Source organism: Phascolarctos cinereus, unplaced genomic scaffold (assembly GCF_003287225.1).
Source record: "Phascolarctos cinereus isolate Bilbo 61053 unplaced genomic scaffold, phaCin_HiC Scaffold_2;HRSCAF=192, whole genome shotgun sequence".
Lineage (NCBI taxonomy): Eukaryota > Metazoa > Chordata > Mammalia > Diprotodontia > Phascolarctidae > Phascolarctos > Phascolarctos cinereus.
Window position 1 is genome coordinate 284546323 of NW_027555625.1, and position 23323 is coordinate 284569645.

General features: G+C 36.3%; 1 protein-coding gene across 5 annotated transcripts in view; it reads right to left on the reverse strand.

Annotated features, from left to right (window-relative positions):
- The window catches only part of PHKB (phosphorylase kinase regulatory subunit beta), a 242117-nt gene that overhangs the window by 25935 nt on the left and 192859 nt on the right, over positions 1-23323 (reverse strand). For 4 of the 5 annotated variants that reach the window (XM_020985103.2, XM_020985102.2, XM_078150090.1 and 1 more), the window contains 10 exons: positions 23177-23260; positions 22569-22673; positions 21598-21680; positions 20989-21079; positions 15000-15061; positions 14748-14910; positions 13810-13891; positions 10395-10452; positions 7292-7382; positions 4330-4532 (listed from right to left, as the gene is read on the reverse strand). In XM_020985103.2, coding sequence (XP_020840762.1) covers positions 4330-4532; positions 7292-7382; positions 10395-10452; positions 13810-13891; positions 14748-14910; positions 15000-15061; positions 20989-21079; positions 21598-21680; positions 22569-22673; positions 23177-23260 — 1022 coding nt within the window. Of the gene's footprint in view, positions 1-4329; positions 4533-7291; positions 7383-8495; positions 8587-10394; positions 10453-13809; positions 13892-14747; positions 14911-14999; positions 15062-20988; positions 21080-21597; positions 21681-22568; positions 22674-23176; positions 23261-23323 lie in introns of all 5 variants that reach the window. The other variant, XM_020985104.2, reaches the window with a different exon arrangement.

Here is a 23323-nt window from a genome sequence, read left to right on the forward strand (position 1 = left end):
TTTTATCTTCTGCATTATCATGATGCATTATCATGACTGCACAAATGACAAAGCTTAGCATCTGTACAAATTCAGGTTGTTCATTTGGTATTTCTTTGGAGGACAAGTTTTGTTATATTGGACTTTTATAGATGGAGTTTTAGTGTTTTTCCTTGTTCCATTTCCAAAGATTGCCCAAATGGCTCAAACCAATTATTAAAATGATTAACTGACATAGTTTTTAATGCTGCAATTATTATTTAAAAAAGGGAGAACTTGTTTCCTTAATTCAACAACACTATTTACTATTAAACTATTTGAGGTGGACTCGGTATACTGTGTATGGTACAATGAAGAGAGAAGTGGATTTGGAGTCAGAGAGAGCAAGTTCAAATTCCAGTTGTACAACTAACAGCTGTGTGCCCCTGGGCTATTCACTTATTTCTCTGAACTACAGTATCCTCTTTCTGTAAAATAAGGAAGTTCAACAAAATGGCCTCTAAAGCTCCTTCCAGTTCAATGACCCCATGAACATTTATTCCTTGACTCTTCTTCCTTATGCTATTCAGTCATTCATTTCTTGTTAAGTCTTCCTTCATGATGCCACCCATATTCACTCTTCATTTCCATTCATACTTCACTTCTGCCACCTTCATTGTCTCATACCTGAACTGTGATCTCCATGATTCTATTCTCTTTCTATGATCTAGCCTACATGTTATCACAAAACTAATCACAGTTTTTTGTGGGGAGGGGAAGAAGGGAATAAGCACTTACATAATAACTACTATATATCAAGCATTGTGCTAAGGGCTTTAAAATATCTTACTTGATGCTCTCACAACTCTGCAAGGTAGATGCTGATATAATCCCCATGTTACAGGTAAGGAAACAAAAGCAAACAAAGGGTAAATGACTTGCCTAAAGTCAAAGAGCTAGTAAGTGTCTGAGGCTGGATTTGAATTCAGTTCTTTCTGACTCTAAGTCTATAACTCTACCCACTCTACCATTTAGCTGCCTAGGAAAAGGCAGCTCATAGAAAAACATCATGATATTTTAGTGGGCTGCATATTCAAAACGAATATGGTATACAAAAAAAATTGGTGCTAATCTATTCTATGTTGAGAGGCATAACATCCAGATCATTCTTGGAAGTAACAGGTCTATCTTGGTCAGATCAAAACTATAGTACCATGTTCAGTTTTATTTGCTATATATATATTTTTTTTAAATTTTTTTTTTGCTTTTTATTTATTTATTTATTTATTTATTTGGCTAGGCAATGGGGTTAAGTGACTTGCCCACGGTCACACAGCTAGTTAAGTGTTATGTGTCTGAGGCCACATTTGAACTCAGGTCCTCCTGACTCCAAGACTGGAGCTCTATCCACCTAGCTGCCTCTATTTGCTATATTTTAAAGAGGACATGGATAAGCTGAAACATTTCCAGAAGATGTCAACTAGTATGGTGAGCAGACTGGAGAACAAGGCATATGAGGATTCATTTAAGGAACTGGGAATATTTAGTCTTGCGTATGGAAGACTTAGGGGGTATGTGACAGTAGTGTGACCTGTGATATGCAAGAGAGATTAAGTTTATTCTACTGAGCCCGAGAGGACAGAACTAAGGGCAACAGGCAGAAGCTGGGTTGGGAAGGGAAATTTTGGCTTGATAAGATGAAAACTTCCTATCAATTAGAGCTCTGTAAAATTAGGCTGTCTCAGGAGGTAGCAGACTTTATAGGGATGATATAGAGGGGTATCTCGATCAGGTATCGGCTTGACTTGATGATCTCTGAGTTCCTTTACAAGTCTCAGAGTTTGTGATTTCTAAAAACTTAAATTTTGTGCACATCATCCCCTGCTTCTACGTTATTGGAGATCTTTAAGTGAAGGTTGGATGACCACTTATGAAGGATGTTGCAGAGGAGACTTCTATTCAGGAAAAATGTTTACTAGATGAACTCTAAGGCCTCATCATTCCCTGAGATATTACGTTTAATGAATGAATGAAAAAGTATTTATTAAGTGGTTACCAGGTGATAAGAGCTGTGCCAACAACTGGAAAGACAAACAAAAATCAAGATGATTCCTGCCCTCAAGGAGCCCACAGTCTAATTGTGGAAGAGCTCACATATGGGAAAGGGCCAAAAGTCCTTGAGTTGCAGTAATGGGGAAGATGGAAAGACTTAGGAGTCTCTAGGATATAGGATGATTATGATCATAGGAGCATAAGAACTATGCTAAGCAATAGAGAAGATAGGAACTATTTAGATATAGTCCTTTGCTTCAACTGATGTCATTGTCGTGAGCAAGTTGTCTCCATTTAAAAAGAAATCTATACATACACACAACTAGGCTGGTCTTCACCTACAAATGCTACAAGTATTAGCAGAATCTACCATTAAACTGTGCTAAAGACATTCCAGGGACACATACATAAAAAGGAGGGTCAGAGGCCATTACTGTTTATTTGAACAATGGGAACATAAAGGAAAAAATTAATTCTAAGATGAACTTCAGGACAATGAAAATTTAAGGCTTTCAGTAAATTTTCCTATGATGAGGTTTCTCTACTATAGATAAATACCAAATCATATGCTACAAAACTGACATTTATGTCTTTGGTAGCACAGTATTTAATGGAAATAAGCAATATTTCTCATGATAAGCAAACAGTGAATACTGAATAGAAGAAATAAAACAGTAGGGAAACTATTTTTGGAATATGCTAAACATATATTGTCCCCATGAAGTCTAGGAAGCTTTAGGTCAGATTTAGTGATTTAAGAAAGGAGGGTACAGCTGATAAAAAGGACATAAATTAAGCCTCAAAAAGTTGGATCAGCAATAAAGGTAAAATTGCTAGGGACTGAAAAAATATGGCATCATAAAATCTTGGAAAACTGTTAACCTTGACTATAAAGCTTTGTTTAAAGCTCTGGTAGAATGCCTCACACCTTCAGAGGACCTCCTAATTATAACACTCATTACACAGTATGCACCTTGGAATAGTAACTTATACTTTATAGCTTGTCTCAGAGAAATGTTTTACTATGGTAATACAGTATTTTTTAGCTGCAATATCCTACTATGTGATCAAGAGGTTAGAATTGAAAAGACAGAAATAAACAGGTCCAAATATATCTAGATGGAACCTACTTTTCTTAAATGTGATTTTAAATGTCTCTAAATCTTCAAGAAAAAAAAAATTAACGGGCATAAGGATGAAGGTAATGTTCTATACTGAGGGAGAATAGTAATGTCTTTCCCCACCAAAATAAAACAAAGAAAAGTATGTGAAATAATATGCATGACAGTTCACACCCAACAAATACTTTTTTCCCAGTTAATCTTATAAAGTAAAACAAACAATTAATTAAGCTTCTCTGGGAAATAGAGACTAGTCTTTAATGTACAGGTGCAAAATTACCCTCCTCAAAAAGGAGGCAGGATTTTCTGATGAAAAGATTCAACATCAGCAAAACCTTCTTTGCTACTTTTAATTTCTGATAAGAGCCCAACACTCAATGTCTTAAAGATACTCACACAAGGTAAAATCAGTGAAGTCTTAAAATGACCATACTTCTAGAACACTTCCTCCCCTTCCTCACTGAAAAACCCAAACTTCCATAGGCTCTATGTCTGTTTCACTCTCTCTTACTGTTAGAATGATTAGTGAATCATTGAAGTAGACATTCTCCTCTTGAGGTGAATCAAATCGTACATATGGAGAAAAAGTGTAGTTTAAAGTATTTTGCATGAACTTACAGCTGTTGAAACCTACTAGATGTGATCCTGCCAACCGAGTGAGTTATTCTTCTTGCAGTTCGCCCTTCATTTTCATAGAAGACCAATGACATCACAGGTGATGTCTTGACTGGCCCATGGAAATGGATTTAAGTGCGGTGAAGTTGCACAAAGTCATCAGCCTCACTCTCTCTTCCAGGGTCATTAAAGTACAGCGGCAAAGCAAAAGTCAGAATGGCTGGTGATGGCCCGGGACGCAGTGGATGACCTGGTCTGACCAAGCTCTCAGCATTCCACAGGGCCTGCTTCATGGCCTTGGGAACAAATTGTTCTCCTCCGCCCATTCCACTGGGGAAAGTCTTCACATGCTTGGGGTAAAGAACCCCCTAAGTTGCCAACTATGCTTTAATTCGGCATATTTGGAATTAAATGTTTCTTGCATAACACTGACTTTTATGCAAACAACCAAACAATGCCTTTATGGCCTAAGATTTGATGCACCTTCCAAAATGCTTAACTTATATACTTATGGCAGATCTTATTAAAGGGCTCGTCCAACTTCAGTAACCCCACTGATACAAATGAAATGCCTTCTACTTACCCAATTCGTATTTTCAGCATGCCACTGAATAGTTCAGGATTATTAGATATGATCCAGCCAATATGAATGACGAGTTCCTGCTGAATGACAGCTTCCCTTTCATCATCTGTATTACACTTGTAATAGATGATATTCTTAATCACTCCTGGAGACAAAGGATTAGAGATCACCTCTTCTTCATGCCCAAAGGCCCCCAGAGTTACCTAGGAATGAGTTCAAATATCAGTGTCAAAATCCCCTGCCTACTAAAAGGTGAAATAAAAAAAAAATCAAAGTCAGGCTGGGTTAAATTTCACTGTACAAGCTAAGGATGCAGGGTAACTTCAGTTTTGGGGGCTAGTTAAAGGAGGGGTTCTCAGGGATAGGTCTGCAACTCTCATGGTGATCTAATGGGGAATCCAAAATAAAAGAGTGCATTAGGTAGCAAAGGGACTAAAGGGTTTAGGGTAGAATGTGGTTTTTTATCCTGAGTAAATTTAGTACCATAAATTATTGGGTAGATTTGCCATACTGTTCTTGCCAAAGAAATGTAGTTTGATCCTATCATTTCTCTAGCATGCACTGACATCTACCTTTCTCTGACCTCTTGCCATATTTTTGGTTTAGACCATACGATTTAGCCCTTGATTAATAACTATATTGTGTTGCTCTGAGATGATTTCTGATATGGAAGAGTTATCTTGTAAAGACAAGACCATAGGTTCTTACTAGATATCTCTTTTATAGGCAGCAGTGAAACCTGGCAAAGTTCTAGGAACATCATCAGTGGTTAATAAATACTTGTTGATTCATCTCTCAGTTACAGGACAAGGTGGCAAAAGTAACAGAAGCACAGAAAAGAATAAGTCTTAGAAAATAAAGTCCTAATGAAAAGCACTATATGATACTTTGATCTCACTTCCTCTTCTATTTTCTACTCCTACATAAAAATCCACAGCTGCCCTTACCTGCATCCCATACCTAGTGCATGTCAGCAGTCAGGGTAAGAGAGAACAGAATAGACTCAGTACCTAAGGAAACTATGATTTTTTTCAAGTGATGAGAGGGAGAAAGTAGTTTAGGCATTCTGGAGTCTTTTGGCCCACCAAAGAAGTATCTGCGCTGAAAACTGAACAACATCTATTTATTATATTACAAGTGGTAGCTATTAATTAGTTCAAATGTTGTTACTTTTATTCATCTGGAAAACCAAGATAGACATCATTCCCTGTGGAAGCAGTAAGACTAAATAATCACTTCATTTCAATCTGTTCTTTCAATTCTCAGGCTGGAGAGAGCTGACCTAAAATATAAACATCCCATTCTGATTCCTATTTGCTTTTAGGACTGAAAAAACTGTGCCAAAGTTTTAGTTACAATGCAAATGCTGAAATGCAATCAATTAATCAGTGTCAAAAGCTTGGCCAAATAGGAGCAAAGCTTTCTGCAGCAAAGCTTTATATAGTGGGATACCAGAAATAGATGCTGGTTACCTTCCTCCTGCTATCAATAAAAGATATTCAATGCAATGCTCTTGCTTCACGAGGAGCACCTCAAGGCAATAACCTCATGACAGTTAAAAGTTCTGTGAAACTGTCAAAGAATCAAAGGATGGAAGCGACCTCTTGAGATTGTACAAAGATCTCCAAAGGCCAGCCTAGTGTTTCACGTGCATTAGTTAACAAGTTGTATGGTAACCTGGGGATCAAAATCTAAGGGGAAAACAGTTATACATAAACCTTCATTTTGTACTGGCATTTTAATTTATTTTGAAAGACAGCACAGTCTAGTGAAAAGAGCGCTGGACTGAACAGCAGTAAGCTTGGGTTTCATCAGTCAGTACTTTGGACAATCACTTCCAAGTGCCTCAGTTTTCCCTACCAAACAAAGGACGATAATAGTGCTTGCTCTCTGTAACAACAACAACAATAGCAAAGAACGTCAAGGTTTGCAAAACACTTTACAAATATCGTATTTTATCTTCACAGCAGCCCTGCGAGGGAGGCACTATAATGATCCGCATTTTGCAACTGAGAAATCTGAAGCAGGCAAAGGTCAAGTGGCTTGCTGGTGTCACTGAATTCAGGACTTCTGGCTCCAAGCCCAATGCTTTATCCAGTGAATGACCTAGTTACTTCATAAAAAATGCTGTGAGTACAGAGGCAATAAGATATGTGAATGCAACTTGAGCCATTTAAGGAGAGTTATATAAAGCCAATCACTACTTAATTCTTGTTGTTATTATGAAAAAGAACAAACAGCTGCTTTTCAAATATATTATAAAAGCTGGACATCAAGTCCCCAACACTCAAACTTTTCACACTAATTAAAAGACCTGAGATGTGGGTACTAGGTTGATTCAGTCAGAGGGAGTTAAAAGTGATTCAAGAAGTGACTCCAAAACCTTCCCACGTTGATAGTTTGCTGTATTTACTGTCAGGAAAGTATAGTGATGCACACATTTTCCCAGATAAGAAAATGGAAGCAAGCAAACCATCATAACCAAGTAAAGATTGAGCCAGGCAAGCCAAATGCCGAACAGAAGAAAAAGTGCTGCCACTCCCCATGCCAAGTCCTCACGCGGTGCCCTCCTCCTGTTCACCGCTGTCGTGTTCCCTTGACCCGCGTGAACAAGCACAGCTTCCCCATACCCAGAACCTCTCTTTGATTGATCTGATCTTGGTACAGCTTGTGCACTGTGCAGAATCCAGAAACCAGTCAAAGCTCCAAAGCAGCTAGCATGCGAAAAGGACACAGCCCACCTATTTAACACACCTGCATCTTTTTATTAGTGGCTTTGCTAAAGAAGTCTTTAAAAACAGTATCTTGTTTTCAAAGAACTGGTCAGACAGCTTTCCACTAATTTTATTCCAAGGGCTGTGACGTATGGCATTGAGGGATTTCAAAGTAGAACGAGGGAAACATTTTGAACGGAAATATCTTTGATGAGGCCTTGATTAGAGTCTAAAAGGTGCAGACTTACCTGTTTGCCCTGAACTAACACATTAGTAATTGAAGGCGCAAGGCTGTCCACTACTTTATTTAAAAGACTCGCTGCGCAGCGCACAACCGACCTAGAGCAAAGAAGAGAGCAATCCCATTGGATGTTAAATGCTATTTTGACAGATTCAAGTCATATTTGAGGGTAATTTCCAAATGGGGCTATTTAAAAAGATACATTTTTTTTCACTCAAATAACAAAGCAGAGTGGATTATGTGGATTCATTAGGGTAAATATCACAGAGGGGATGGAGGGCAGAGTTGGAACTTACAAACTATAGGTTATGTATACACATAATTAGCCAACAGTTCTTTTCTGTATCAATCTGCCGTGCTAAGAATAAATGTGTTTAACCAAATGATTTGTTTGTATTATATACATACTAATATATGAAGGGTATACTATCAATAACTTTTCTAACTTTCCAAAAGAAAATTAATTTTAAAATGGCAATGGAGTCTCATGAAGTTATTTTTGGATCTTATCCAATGGGAACCACATTGCAAGCTAAATTGTTTTGTAATAAGTTTCCTTGGGTACCTCAGTGATTAATCCCCTTTGAATGGGGTTCAAGATGGATCACCTCATGCTGAAACCTGCTCTCTAGTGAATAGCACTATGATGTCTTCCTCATCCTTGCCCCAAATGGTAAAATTGGTTTGAAAATTCTTTTAAATGGTGCGCTAAAATGGATTAAGGAATGACTCCCCTACCATTTTAGAGTTTCTGAAAAGTCTTCAGAATATGGGAGGACAGATATTGTTCTTGTTTTAAAGAACAATACATGCAAATCCACAGTCTACACAGGGACTAAACAAAATTACTTCTTTCTCAAAGGCAAAACTTCTATGTAGAACTATTTCAGAGAACAAAAGAATGTAAAGTACTGCATTGTAAACTGTTTGTCATTTTCTGGCTGTCTTTTACACCTAGATTACCTGATGTGAAGAAGCATGTACATTTTTGAGCCTTTACTGAAAAGAAGTGACAGAGGACAAAGGTGCCAATAACCAATGGAGTTAGTGACACAACCAGCCTCATTTCTGTTTCTGGGAAGACGGCTGACCTCTCTCCCACACTACAAGACAGAGAATGCATTTCCAAAGAACATATATTTATTTCATCCAATGCAGATAAGCTCACACATGTCAAGCAGTATCACTTTCCAACCTGCACACAGTTTTACCTGTTTCCCATGTACCAAGAAAGTAGTAATGTGGGGGGCTATAGAGGAAGAAAATTTCTGGGTAAATGCAGCACCATAGCGCACCGTCAACCTAAGTGGGTCAGAGGACAACCACCAAAGGGAAAATAAAAGAAATAAGATCTCTAAGATTTGGCCCTTCTAAACAAAACAGCACTCTACATTTTTGCCAATTTTCTTCCCTTCCCAATCTAATACAATTCTAATTTTGTGACAAAAAAGGTTTAAGATATTAAGCCAGATTGGTCTTATCCAATTAAAAATAAGGTAGCAGGCCTACATTTAAAATCTGATGAGCAAAATCTGTTTGGCTATAATGCTCTTCTTCAGTAAGAATATTAGCATGGTAAAATTTGAAAGATTTAGCCATCGGATTTACTGCAATTTTATGAGTGGTTAGAAAATAAAAGATATTTGAAGTCAACAAGCATTTATGAAGCTCTTACTATGTGCTGAACACTGTGCTAAGTGCTGGGAATACCAAGAAAGGCAAAAGACTATCTCTGCTCTCAGAGCTCACAGTTTAGTGGAGGAGAAAACATGCAAACAACTATGTGTAAACAAGGTATCTCGATTGGAAATAATCAACAGGGGAGGTAGCAGCACTAAGGGTGGGAGGCCAGATTTGAATCCCAAAATATTATATAATTGTGTGTATATACATATATATATATATATATGTATATATATATATATACATACACACACATACACATATACATATGCATATATGCACACACATATATATTATTTTCCCCCAATTATATGTTAAAAATTTTTTTAACATTTTAAAAAGTTTTGAGTTCCAAATTCTATCCTTCCCTCCCTATATTCCCCTTCCCTAAAACAGTAAGCACTCAGATATGAATCTTATGTTAAAAGTTCTTAAAATTCGTCCATTTCAGCTGGTTCATTTTATAGAGGATGAAACTGATGGCCAAAGGGGTTAAGGAACATACCCTAAGACAGATAGACACTACATTCTTTTAGAAGTTTCTTTGTTTTATTTTGTTGCAGATTTAGAATAATTATTTTTGTGCTATATAATTTATAATCTAGTTTCCAAAATATGTCATATTCTGCTAAGGTGGTTAATAAACTAATTTTGATATGCAATGTGCAGATGATCACTCAACCAGCCATAGCTTGTTTAATGTAAATTCTGTACTTATGTCTCCACTTACCTCAATAAAAGCCAATCAAGTCACCTTTTAGAAAAAGATGTCTAATAGACCAAGGTGAGTTATTTTTCAAGAGGGGACCACTATCACCCAAACCAGTACAGAACACATGTTAAAAGAATCAGCTATCCTTGGCCCTTTAAGTCAGCTAAATAGATTATTACAAAATCATAGATTTACAGCTAGAAGGAAATTCAGAAGTCACTCAATCCCTGCAGTTTACAGTTGAGGAAATTGAGGCTCAGAAACATTAAATGACTTGTTCAAGGTAACAAAAGCAGGATGTAGCAGAGCTGGAACTCTTGCTATATCTCCAAGGTTTCCTTCAATGGGGGGAAAGGCCTTGTGTACAACAAGAGTTTGTAACTCAGGATGGGAGAACAGTGGATTGGCGAGGAGCCATTACACAAAAATAACCTCCTGCACAGGTCTTTGCCCATGCATATATTTGATACATTTTGGGAGAAATGGGCTGTTGTCTGAAGCCAGAAAGCATGAGAATATCTTATCTGTGAATATCTTAATCCTTCTGGAGGAAGGCAGAGACAGGCATGGTACTGGGGTCCAAGAGGGGTAGATGGGATCAGGGAGAGCAGCTGCTATTATTTTGGCTCCTCAGTTTAAAAGTCACTTTTATCTTTATGCCATCAAAAATAACAACAACAACGACAAAAGATTGATAATGACATTAAATACAAACCAAAGTTTTTTACTGCCAGCTCTTCTATAGACTCTCTCCATGTGATCAGAAACAGTACCTAAACATGAAATGATACTATCATAGTCATGTAATAGTTAATGAACACCCACCGGCACATGGCACTTTATCAAGGCAATGAGCTGTTCTCAGTTATGGCATAGGAAGCTTTTTCTTAAATGCATGTCATAGTTACCCTGGTGCCTTTCTGCAAATATGGGTTTAGTCATTAATGAACTTTCACTTTTGGTCTACTCTTTTCAATAAATGCACTAATATTCTGAATTACTTCAGGATGTGACATATAAAATGTGTGATTAAAATATATCAATTGTTAATATTCAAGATCTGTTGGCTTTCAATCTCTGGAGATTTGAATTTTGCATATTATCATTCCTTAAAACTAAAACTTGCCCAACATGGAAAACCTACAATTTAATTAAAAAATGAATGCACTAATTTACTATAGAAGAAAAAGAATGAGTACATTATAAAACAATCAGGAAAGTGGAACTAATATTGTTATGAAGGAATCTGATTGTTCATTAGCCACTATTCTATAAGTTTTGTGAGGACAGGGATCACCTTTTATTTTTATTCTTCTTTTCTCACTTAAGCACCGATCACACACAGCACCTCACACAAGGCGGGGGTTTATGCAATCAACAAACATGGAGTGAGTACCTAGTGGGTGTAGCACTCTGATCATACAATGCTGCTCTAATCAAAAACTTTGCACTCCTTGATTATAGCTATCATTTGCTCAAAGCTACTCCCTGGCATGGATTTGGCATGTTCTAAATGCAGCCATATTCTATGGAGCAAAGACTAGGCACATGTATTCAAGAATCATAAAAAAGTAATGGAAAAATCTTCAATATTTTATCTCAAGTTAATTTTACTTCTATGACATTATAGATAAGCCCTCATGATCAGCATTTTACAGTATTTCTTGCAACTTTCAAAATTTAAAGTATATAAAGCTAAATCAAATATTACAATCACCTCTCAGCAGATAACTATTGTTGAAAAGGAAAATGGTGTTTTCATTCTTATATAAATATTGGGGTTTGATTGATATCTATTCAATGAAGTCACCCCATGCTACTTAAAGTAAGTGGAAAATGTCCAATCAGTTTTAATTTTAGGCTTTAGACCAAGTGCAAAAAGTCTTTTAAAGTCATTTGATGAAGACACTAGATAGAAAGGCTGTTCCAATTGGCTTGGGGCTTTGTTACTACCTTTGGTCCTATGTAAAAGTATTGAGTTGGTTTAGAAAACTCCAAAAATTGGAGCAAGTGTGGTTTCCCATCCCACTTTAAAAGAGGAACCACCAAGGGGAGGTGGGAGCTGGGAGGAACCTGGGACAAGGCTGAGTCCTCTGTCATGAGGAAGACTTTCTAAGCTTGGCAGAGTCCAGAGGATTTTTTACTTCCCATCCTTACTTAAGATTCCTAGTGGCATCCCCATATCAGTTGATTGCAAGGTCTGCTTTGGGAGCCAAGGACAGGATAGATACAGATTCATTATTCTGGGGTGGGGGAGGGAACTTCTTAAATTACCCATGAATGGGATAAAAAAAAAAAACCCTTTCATCAATCAAAAGCTGTGCCCTGTGTGTTCTTTAAGTTCAATTCCACTTTCCAAGGGATTCTATATAAACTCATGGAAAAGCATTGCACACTTTTTGGAGAAGAGGGGAGAAAGGATGTTTTGCACAAAATGTTCTTACTTTATCACCTTAGAAAAGACCTGTTTCTAAAAAGTACTTAAGATTGGCTGACTAAATTGTCATACAATAATCTTGGGAGAGAATCAACCCTAAGTCCTCATGTCATCCCTTGAACTCTTATGAGAAGATATTAGCTTGCTCTGGGACCCAGGATTCATAAGTGAGAATGAGTGTTGGGAAAATATCCTAACAGCTTATATGGGCAACATTTATAAACTATTTCCCATACATGTTCTCTAATCATGAACACAGTTATAGTGGTCATGTGAAGTTCCAGACGCCTAATAAATGAAAGGTTAAAAAAGGCCCACAACAAACTAAACATATCTTCTAGATAAAAACACATCTTTTTGGCAATGTCCAGAGCAAATAAGAAAAATAAGCAAATTCATCAGTTGAGCATCTGTTTACACTTCTGTTTTCACAGATGATTATGCACAACAATTAGAACCATATGGTTTTTGTTTATAGTTGTTGTGAAGGTGAGTCATTTACAGGTTGTTCTGTAATAATTTTGGCTGAGGATGGAATCCAACTAAGAAATCAGTCTTCAATTTACATGTTATGATGAAGAGATAATAAACACGTTATCTCCTACTGATTGGCAGTAATGACAGGAGAAACTTAAGACACCAGTTTTTAAAAACATCCTTTTAATTAGTAACCAAGAACATAAAAATTTTGTATAAATGGGATCCTTAATCAATATTATTTGATAAAATATTACTTTTTGTATATCACTTTCCAATTTTCAACAGAGTATATTATTTGATCCTCATAATCAATCATCCTGTGATGCAGACAGGAGGTATTAAAGTTTTGAATAATATTCATTTCTTCCTTAGAACATTAGCCCAAGTTCCATGTTTAGTCACACCATATTTAGCCCCTCCTGTGAAGAATTTTTAGAACAGCAAGACCGATTTTGTTAACTGTGCCCAGACTTTTGTGTTATCTTTTGACAGATTTTTGACATTGGATGTAAAGTATTTAAATGTATTAAATGTTTCAAAATAATGAAAATAAATATTGGCTTAGAACATAAACATTCCAGGACATTGGCCGAATACATTCAAATGTATTTGGAGGCTTCTTAGGTTAGTGCAGACCATCACATGGACATGATTAGAAATGATTTATTATTTATCACCCTTTTAATTCAGTTTTGGACTGCAATTTCATTAAAAGCCATATTTCATTCCAAATTCGACTTCAGAACAAAAAAGGATTAATTTTTATAGACAACTCAATTTGATTCCAATCTTAAAATACAAGGGAAAATAACACCGAAAACAAAACTGTCAATATGCAACTGCTGAGCCATTTGAGGCTAACATGCATGGGCAGAAACCTTGTCTCCAGCTCCATTCTAATGTAGAAGATTAAGTGTATTATCACCACAAGAAAAAAAACAACCAAAAACCTCAAAACCCCGTGCTCAGAATTACAATCACCCAACACTGCATGAAAACAATTTAGCAGTTCATACATTTAACAGCTCATTCCACTCTAGAGGCGATGAATATGCACTTTCCATTTAAAGCAAAAACTGTCTTAATGGAGAGGAAAATAACTGCGACTTCTTCAGTGTGTGTCCATTATTCACATTCCTTCAGAGTACACTGGACAAATACTTCCTAGTTTATTTAAAAAAAAAAACCCTTTTCCCGTATTCTATATACCTACCTTCCTTAGTGATGAAATGAGGACCTTCTCTTTTAATCAGTATACCCAATAGGATAGCTTGGCTTGCTAGACAATTGCAGTCCTAGAAAAAAGATAAATGACTATTCGTAACTGAAAAGAAATGAGCACTAGTGTTGGCAACATGGTATCTCAGGAGTAGAAGGAATCTGAAATATTATCCTTCTCTATCCCTTTCTCCTTACTTCTTTCCCTCCCCCATCACAAGGCTGCTGTGAGGAATACATGAGATTATTCATTCACTCAATAAACATTTGTTAAACTTCCATTTTCTGAAAACTATTCAGAGCTATAAAGCTTAGAAAAGGACAGGTTTCTACTCTTACAGAGCTTAGAGTTTAACAGGGGGATAAAGGCATAAAAATATAAACCATGATACACAATATTATATGATAGGCACATTAGAAAGGTACAGTTCAAAGTACTTTGTGAGGTCAGAGGAGAAGAATTATTAACAACTGGGAAAGGCTTCCCAGAAGAGGTAAAACTTGAGTTAGCCTTTAAAGAATAAGTAGGAATTCTAAATTTATCTTCATATTAAGCCAAAAATCTCCTCCTACAACCTCCATTCATTGTTCCTAGGTCTAACCTCAAGGACCAGTAAAAAACAGGTTTAACATACAATAGCATCCACGATGTCAGCAAATCAAAAGATTTATGTAAAATGCTTTGTAAAGCTTAGAGCATTACATTAATTCCAGTTAAAATGATGATGATGATGATGATGATGATGATGATGATGATGATGATGATGATGATGATGATAATATACAAGGCCTAGTGCTAGAACCCGTAATAAATAATTCTTAAGCTCTTTGGTTAATTTTGATGCCCTCTGAGGTAACAAAGGAAAAGCACAGAAAGAACACACAGGAGGGACGGGTTTCCTGATCTCACTCAGGGTTACTAAATCTCCTTACACTTAGTTTTTGAAGAATTTCATGGGTGGGTTTGTTTTTCCACTCCATAACTGATATGTCTGGTTGCTGCTCCAGTTCAGGAGCACTGGGAGTACTGGTTTGTCTTTTGACTTTAAAATGCTTGGGAAGTTCTAGCTCTTCAAAACTCTTAAATTCTGGAAGCCTATGAAATAAGAGAAAAAATGTAAAATTTCATATAGTTTATCAATGCCTCAAGAAACACAATGATCGGCTATTCCACACGGCACTTACTCTTCCGTGTCACTGATTCTTAGAAAGTCAAGTTGTTCAACGACAGCTCCTGATATCAAAGTCTGAAATAGAGGGTATGGAGAAAAAAATTAGACTAAAGTCAATTCTTCTTAACTAGTGTTGTACAAACAATAAGGTTGGTATTAGTAAACAGCAAAACCAGAAAAAATGAAATAAAAATGTACATAGTGCTTATGCCATAATAAATTGTAACACAGGCCATAGGATGAATTTTATTACATTTTAGTGTTCTCCTGGCTTTACAAGCACTAAATCTTATACTGCCCCTAAAAAGATAATGTAATGCAGGGTGGTTGTTGTTTTTTTAATGTCATAGACAATACGTATGCTTTAATTTTGTTTTCAACTACACGAAGCCAATTCAATCAAAATTCAATTCAATTCAATCAAAAAACAAAACAATAAGCACTATCTGAGAAACTGGGCAGTTAGGTGGCACAATGGATAGGGTGCCATACCAAGAGGCAGGAAGACTCCTCTTCATGAATTCAAATCCAGGCTTAGATTCTTACGAGCTGTGTGACCCAGGGCAAGTCACTTAACCCTGTTTGCCTCAGTTTCCCATTTGTAAAGTGAACTGGAAAAGGAAATGGCAAACCACACTAGTATCTTTGCCAAGAAAACCCCAAATGGGGTCATGAAGATGACTGAAAAATGACTGAATAAAATCTGAGAGGTCTTACATGCACAGGGCACATAGGTTTGATCTAGATCTGTGTTTTGAACAAGGCAATAATCTTTTTGTTGTTATTACCCAACAACAGATTACTTTCAAGTTTCCATTAATGAGGTCCAGTGTGTGGATTATCTAAACTCTTCTTTATTTTCCTAAAAACTCACAGCTGGCTTTTGAACTTTCATTAGACATCCAAATTAAATGCTACGAAACTCAAAACGGTGAATTGTTTCTGCTTGTTAGAAGATATTATGGTGAAGGAAATAGTAACTGATAACCAAAGATGATTCTGTGAATGAATATGACTTCAGTTATCTGTGTTACTACTGGGACATTGCCAGCTAACTGAGACTTAGTTATGAGTAAAGGAGAGAGAATGTGAACCTAAAGTGATTTTTTATCACTTTTCTTTCTCTAAAGTATTCACCATTTGGGAGGAGGGGAATGAGAAGATATAGATAATATTACATATCCATGTAAAGTTCTATTATTGTCATTACTGTTAGAACCATAATATTCAAGCTACATCCCCAGAACCAAGGGGTCCAAGCAGGGTCAGTGACTGGTAACTTTAAAATAAAGAAGTGACTTGATCTCTTCATGAGGCCAAAGAAAAAAGGGGATAATCTCTCTTGCTATCAAATATGTCTGTTAGATTAGCTCAGCCAGGGGATGTAGAAAGCCAGGGACAGGACAATCAGGGAATAAATTTAGAACCAAAAGGTAATCCAACCATTGATCAAAGATGTAGCAATCCAGGCTCAGGAGAGTTTATCGTGGACCCAAGGTACAAGGGCACAGACAAGTTGCTTAAGGGCGAATTAGGCCAAAAGTCACGTCAGTTAGTATCTTTCTAAAGGAAGTAGGATAGACTATAGGTGAAGCAAGGGAACAAGTATCCTCCAATGGAGATGAGGCAAGAAGGCACACAACTTCCAATGGGACCAAAACATGGAGACTTTCAGGTTGTGATGAAATACTGTAAGGTCAAAATCCAAGGAAAGGTAATTAGGGACAAAAATAGGGAAGTTTGGTTCTAACTGGAAGTTTTGTGGATTGTCTTTTTTTTTCCAGGGAGAAGAAGGAAAAAGAAGCATATGGGGAGGTTTTTCCAGGCCATAACATGAGGTAGTCCAGGATAAATAATTGGGGGCAGAGAGAGGGGAGAGGAGAGTGAGAAAAGAAGATTATAAGAAAGAAAGCTATCAACTTAACCTGGGATGTCTAGGCCATTACTGTAGAAGTAAATTCTAGAAGGCTACAAGTAGCAATGCTAGACAAACAATTCCATGGCAATGGAACTAAAACTGAGCTGATATTGAAGCAAGGGAGATAAGCAGAGTTCATCAAATGTCTAATAGCTGAAGCTAAGGTACAAAATTAAACTGTCATATTACTGTGTTTTCTCCCTAATAAACATTAAGCTTATAATAAAATCCCCCCAAAACATTTATAAGCTGTGAACCAACCTTGTTTCTCTTCTACTGTAATGTTTCACACATACTTGATGGTCAATAAATGTTTACTGAATAGTATTAATTAATTATCCCGTCCTCTACTTAATCTATAGTGCTTCATTATAAATCCTTTTAAGATCATCTAAGAAGTCAGTGTGCAATTATTGGGTAATTACAGAAAGAGTGGGAGGGAAAACCCTATAATTTTTTTTCCTGACAGGGGCCCTAGGGATGAGTGGAACCCAATAGCTAAGATAAGTAATGGTAATTTGGAAGCTGAAAGAGGCATCCAGTCATGGAGGAGGAAACATGTCCTGGGTTTCTGAGGAACAGAAGCCCCATCACACTATACGCTCATGACAATGTCTGAATTTGAAGTACTAAAAGAGAAACTTGGAAATATTCTGATTCATGTTTCCAAAATATAGTACTCTAAAGACCTTCTCAAATTCACTTTTATTATTAAAATACATATAGTATTACATAAGCAAATAGGGCACTGGTTATTACTTAAATAATCGGTTTACTCTTCAATCAAAAGGATCACAGGATTTAGAACTAGAAGGGACTTTAGAGATCATCTAGTACAGGGGTGGGGAACCTGCGGCCTTGAGGCCACGTGGCCTCAAGGCCGCAGGTTCCCCACCCCTGATCTAGGCTAACATTTTGCAAAAGGAAAAGAAGGCTTACACCAAGGCCACACAGGAAGTAAAAAACAGTCAAGCGACAGAATGGTTATAAAAAATAAGATTTCCTCTTTTTTCTCCTTTTTGACTTTGAGTTATAAATCAGGCAGAATTGAAGGGATGAGGTATATGAAAATGTTGCTTCTACTGGCTAAGTATCTTTGCTTATACTTTTCTCATACTGGGAAATCCACCATAGAGTCATGTACAAAGTAGATGCTTGAAAAATACTTCCCACTGATTATTAATGACAGCAGACAAGAGGAAAAATAATTAGTAATACTAGCATAGTGACCTTTCATATGACTTAGAAAATGTTTTAGAACAGAAATATTTTTTGTATCCTTTTTTATTATAAACTTAACAATCATCAACAAACATGGATATTTCAGTAATCCAAGAATAACGAAAAGGAGGAGTGTGTATGAAACGATTAACTTCTGTTATATATACTTTGGATTTTTTTTAAAAAGTATGTGTATATATGTATATGTGTATATATATGTATGTATTTATATATATTATATATATTATGTGTGTGTAATTTAACATATTAACAAAATTGCCCTATTTGCGCTCCCTTTTGAATTTTTTTTGTTTTCTTCTATGTACTTCTTTAATGTTTTTTGATGATTTTTTTTTGTTATCTTTATCACTACTCTCTAACTCACTAATGCCTCAAAGAGAATTCTTCCCTTATAAGAGTCAAATAAAATAATTCAAAACATGGCCCATGTCTAAAAATGTGTTCTGCATTCTACATCTTTAGCCCAGAGGTCCATCTTTTAATAGTCTTTCAAAATCTGCTCTCCTCTCCACCTCTTGGACACCATTGTCACCCCCTCTTATCCCCAGGCGGCCATCATTAGAACTCTCATTTACATAGGTTCACATTTCACAACCCGTTCCTACATAAAATTCTTAAAGTGGTCACTACAAGAAGAACACAGGAAAGATCATTTTGATTTTTAAATGCTGTTTGCTATTGACCTAAATGCTCTCATGTTCTAATTTTATGTAGAAAATGGCTATTTGGTCTCAGTTCGATAAGTAACTACCAGTTTTTATAACTTGTCTCCAAAACCTAGGACTAAAAAAAAAATTAGTTTTGGTTCTTTGTGGAGATTCCCATCTAGAAACTATTAGAAATATTAAGTTTGTTATTAATTTAGTCAGTATTTACTGTTATGATTTTGATTGCAATGAAATCACACAATCCATGTAAATTTGTTCTATATAATACTGCATTCCTATAGCTGAAAAAGACAAAAAAAATTCATCATCTTTAGTCTGATAAAGAGATAGGCAAAAAGTAAAAACACCAATTTTGTTTTCATTTACTCTACAATATTATACTACTTGAATAGTTTATCAAAAACAAGTCACTCAAAAAAATTAAACTGCTGGCTTCTCTTTCCTCTTAGAGAATCCCCTGGGGCACAACTAAAGATGCAAAAAATTACATACACTGAAGTGGGAATTAAAAGGAGAATGGGAAGCCATATCAATTATGCTGATGAAAAAGATGATTACATGAGTCTAAAGCATGGTATGATATGAAAAGCACCATACTAGGAATCAGGAGACCTGGGTTCTCATCCCAGCTTTGTTAATAGGCAGCTAGGTGGCACAGTGAATAAAGTGATGAGCCTGGAAATCAGGAGGGCCTGAGTTTAAATCTGGCCTCAGGCATTTACTATTTGTGTGACACTCAGCAAGTCACTTAACCCTCATTTGCCTCAGTTTCCTCCTCTGTAAAATGCTGATAATTACAGCGCCTACCTTCCAGGTTTGTCGTGAGGATCAAATGAGATAATTGTAAAAAACGGTTTGTGCCTAGCACATAGAACTATATAATGTTACTTATTATTATTATCTACTTTGATGATTTTGGGCAAGTGTTTTTCCTCCTTTGAGCCTCAAGTTCCTTCTCTGTCCATGGACTGGCTGGAGGAATTAGCATGCTGACCTTGAAGAAGAGAAGACTCAGTGTAGGGTGAGGGGAGGGGATGACAGCTCTCTTCAAGCACTTTAAAGGCTTTCATGTGGAACCAGAAGCAATGGGAGGAAGGTGCAAAGAAGCAAAATTAGGCTTGATATCAGGAAGAACTTCCTCACAAATAAGCCATGCTGTCTCGAGGAGCAGAGGGTTGCTCCTCCTTCGTGGGCTTCAAGCAGAGGCTGGACGAATGACCGCAGAGTGGGGATTACACTGAGCCTCCTTCCAGCTCTCAAATTCTGTAGTGCTGTAAGCCATCTCTAAGGTCCCTTTCAGTTTTGGCATCCTGTGACTCTGTGATCATGTAGCTATTCAAAAGGAGACTTCCCAATTTCACATAAGGGTCAAGAGTAAGAAAAACAAAGGTTCTTTGCAGCTCTCAAATTCTGTTGTTCTCTGCTATGCCACATCAGGCAAAGCGAAAAGCAGGAAAGGCAAATAAATGATGAGGATCCAGGATCCTATCTTGCTAGAAAGTGATTTTGGTTGTCTTTGTAATTTACACATCTCCTCTCAAATGAAATGGAAACCTTCCAAAATATGAGAGGACTATTAAATATTTAAAGGAAATGGAATTTTTTCAGATTCAATATTGCAGTGAAATTGGTTAACATCAAAGGCTGTGAGATCAGCAGAATACTATCTTATGCTAAAAAAGGAAGCATGAACATGTCTGACTTTGTAAAAAAAAATTGTAGTAAAGAATGTTAAAACAATACCAAGTACAAAGAACAAATAGAGAACAAGTCATCAAGTTTAATTTTCAACTTCAAAAAGTTGTATGTTTTTTCCCTGGTATGGCTTATGAATATCTTATAATTGTGCAAATCTTAGAATATATACAGATTTCCTGCCTGACTACATGGTGTGGAAGATTCATATGACCATTCCATAATTCAGAGGTGGAGAAATGCATTAGGAGGTGATAAGGAACTAGGTTTGGGTGGTATGAGGAGGTATGAAAGGAAGGCAGAGGGGGAAAAAAAAACCCTTGCCAGAGAAGCAGAAATTCCATTTCTTATATTCCATTCCAACAATCAATGGCATTTATAGACACCAAAAAGAAAAGAAAAATGCTTAGGAAAATGATTAAAAATTATAAGAGATTATATGATAAAAAATATGCGTGCTTCACATTTTCCAAAAATACCTGTAGTCGATCAACATGAACCTTCACTCCTCCAACCATTCCTTTTTTAAAGGATGCCAGCATATCCAATATGGGGTTGAACCGGCTGCCTCTAAAATAAATGAAGTGCACTTAAAATATAAAACATATTATTCATCTCCTTTACAAAAATGTATAAACACTTAATGTGCACAATGCATTGTGAAAGACACTAGGAAAGCTACAGTGATAAAGACTATGTAGTCCCCAATCATTCTATGAGTAGCGAACAAATACACAGATAAACATCATAAAAATTAGAATACAAGGACATAAGATGAGTACAGAATGATATAAAAAAAGGTGGGAGACCATTTCCCAAAGACACATATAGCAAGGTTTCACAGAGGAAGCAGAATTTGACTGTCAAGGAAGAGCGTCCACAGAGAGAGAGATGGAGTCAGGACCATAGGCACAGGGATCAACCAGACATCTCCCAAGTATTTACTGGGATGCTATTATTTATAAAAGAGTCTGTGAGGTATTGTAAGCATTATAAAGAAATATGAGACTTGATGCCTGACTTCAAAGACTTGACAATCCAGGATAGGGAGACAAGAAATACACATTTCCTTTCTTTCAACTCCGTACCTTATATTGTCCTCCCGAATGAGAACAAGGAATAGTGGACGGCCATGCATCTTCCAATACTGTTTAATGAACTGCAAAGCATTCTACCAAAACATACGAGGACAAATAAATGTAAGGGTGCAATAGCTGAAAGGAATTCAAAATAACTAACAATCAATTACAGCAGTGCTGTGGAAATACCCAACAAAAGCCCGTAAGTCATGACTCATTCATTAATGGGAATGCTTGGGGGATGGAGTGCTTAACTAAATAAAAGGGTTAACCTAAACTATTCATAAAACCATTTTGATTTCAATCTCATCTGCTCAAAAATTCCTACATGAATGCCTATTTTTCTACCTTAGTAAATACTGTGAACATAAATGAACCTTTCTTTGATGACTGAAGCTCTTGGTGGGGTTTTGGAGGCTGGCTCTCAATCAAAACATCAGTTCTCTCTATGCTTATTGCTGAGGCTGCAGACATAGAAAGTGTAGAAGACTGAACTGAACCTGTCCTTACACCAGGAAATACACTGGAAGTTTCTTTCTGGACCAAGTTTCAGATATATGCTGGTTATCCTGTATTTTAACTCTTTCCTCTATAAATAGAAATGGTGGGGAGAAAACACTAGCTAACTGCAAATATTCCATTCTGGGTTAGTTGTACATACCTCATAAAGAAAAAAAACCCTCAAATTCCACTGACATGACTCAAACAATTATTTAGTTCTTATTCAGTCTGAAATTAGGAATAATTACAAAAAAAAATACATTAACATGATTCCACTGGATGTCCTCAAATTCAAAGGAGATTCTCTGATTACTTCAGAGTTAAATACATTTTTTCTTTCTCTTAAGACTCCTACTTTGGAAGAGACCTAGCCCTAGTCCTGTCCACAGAAGAGTATATTCTGTAATGATATAATGACAATGATGGTGAATAGTGATCACAATGATACTATGTGAAGAAAATTTTTGTTTCAAATATACCTTAATATCATCAATCAGCAATAACACATCCTGAGACATGTAAAAATCACTGAGGTCAAAGATGATAGGGTAACAGACCACAGTCTTGCCTAGAATTCGATAAATCTGTAAAAGGATAGAAAAAAAATGTTAACAAAAATAAAGATACACAAACAATACCCTAAAGTCCTTCCTTCTAAAAGGTGAAAATGAAAGCAAAACACATAGAAAACAGTAGACTGCTTAAAATCTATGGAAAATCTTGCATTAATAAAACCTTAACTTTGTTAGTCTATTTTTTAAAAAAAATTAAAGTAAATCCATCTCCCATACTGCTCAAAGAGCCTATGTTTAAGTAAATATTTCTGTAAAGAGATGACTAGAAAAGCCCAGAAATAATTTTTAGTCCTGTGTTTTTTATTCCTAGAGAATTTCCATTATATAACATAAAACAAACACAGATTTACTTGGGAAAAAAATAAGACTTCAGAGAATTAGTTCAACCACTTAAAGTAATATGAGAATAGTTGGAAGACGAGTCAAAGTCATTTAAAAAACATTCATATTGAAATATGAACAATATTTTATAGAAGGGATCATACGGGTTTTGTTTAGTATTTTTTTAGGACCTTTGAAGTGCCAAGGCAGCCAATGGGCCTATCCGGTCTTCCAGATAATCCTAGCTTTTCATTGATGCCCAGGTGGAAATAAGCCTGTAAGACACAAATGCATGGAACACAGTCAGATACAAACCTTTCCAACAGTTCTAGTTCTGA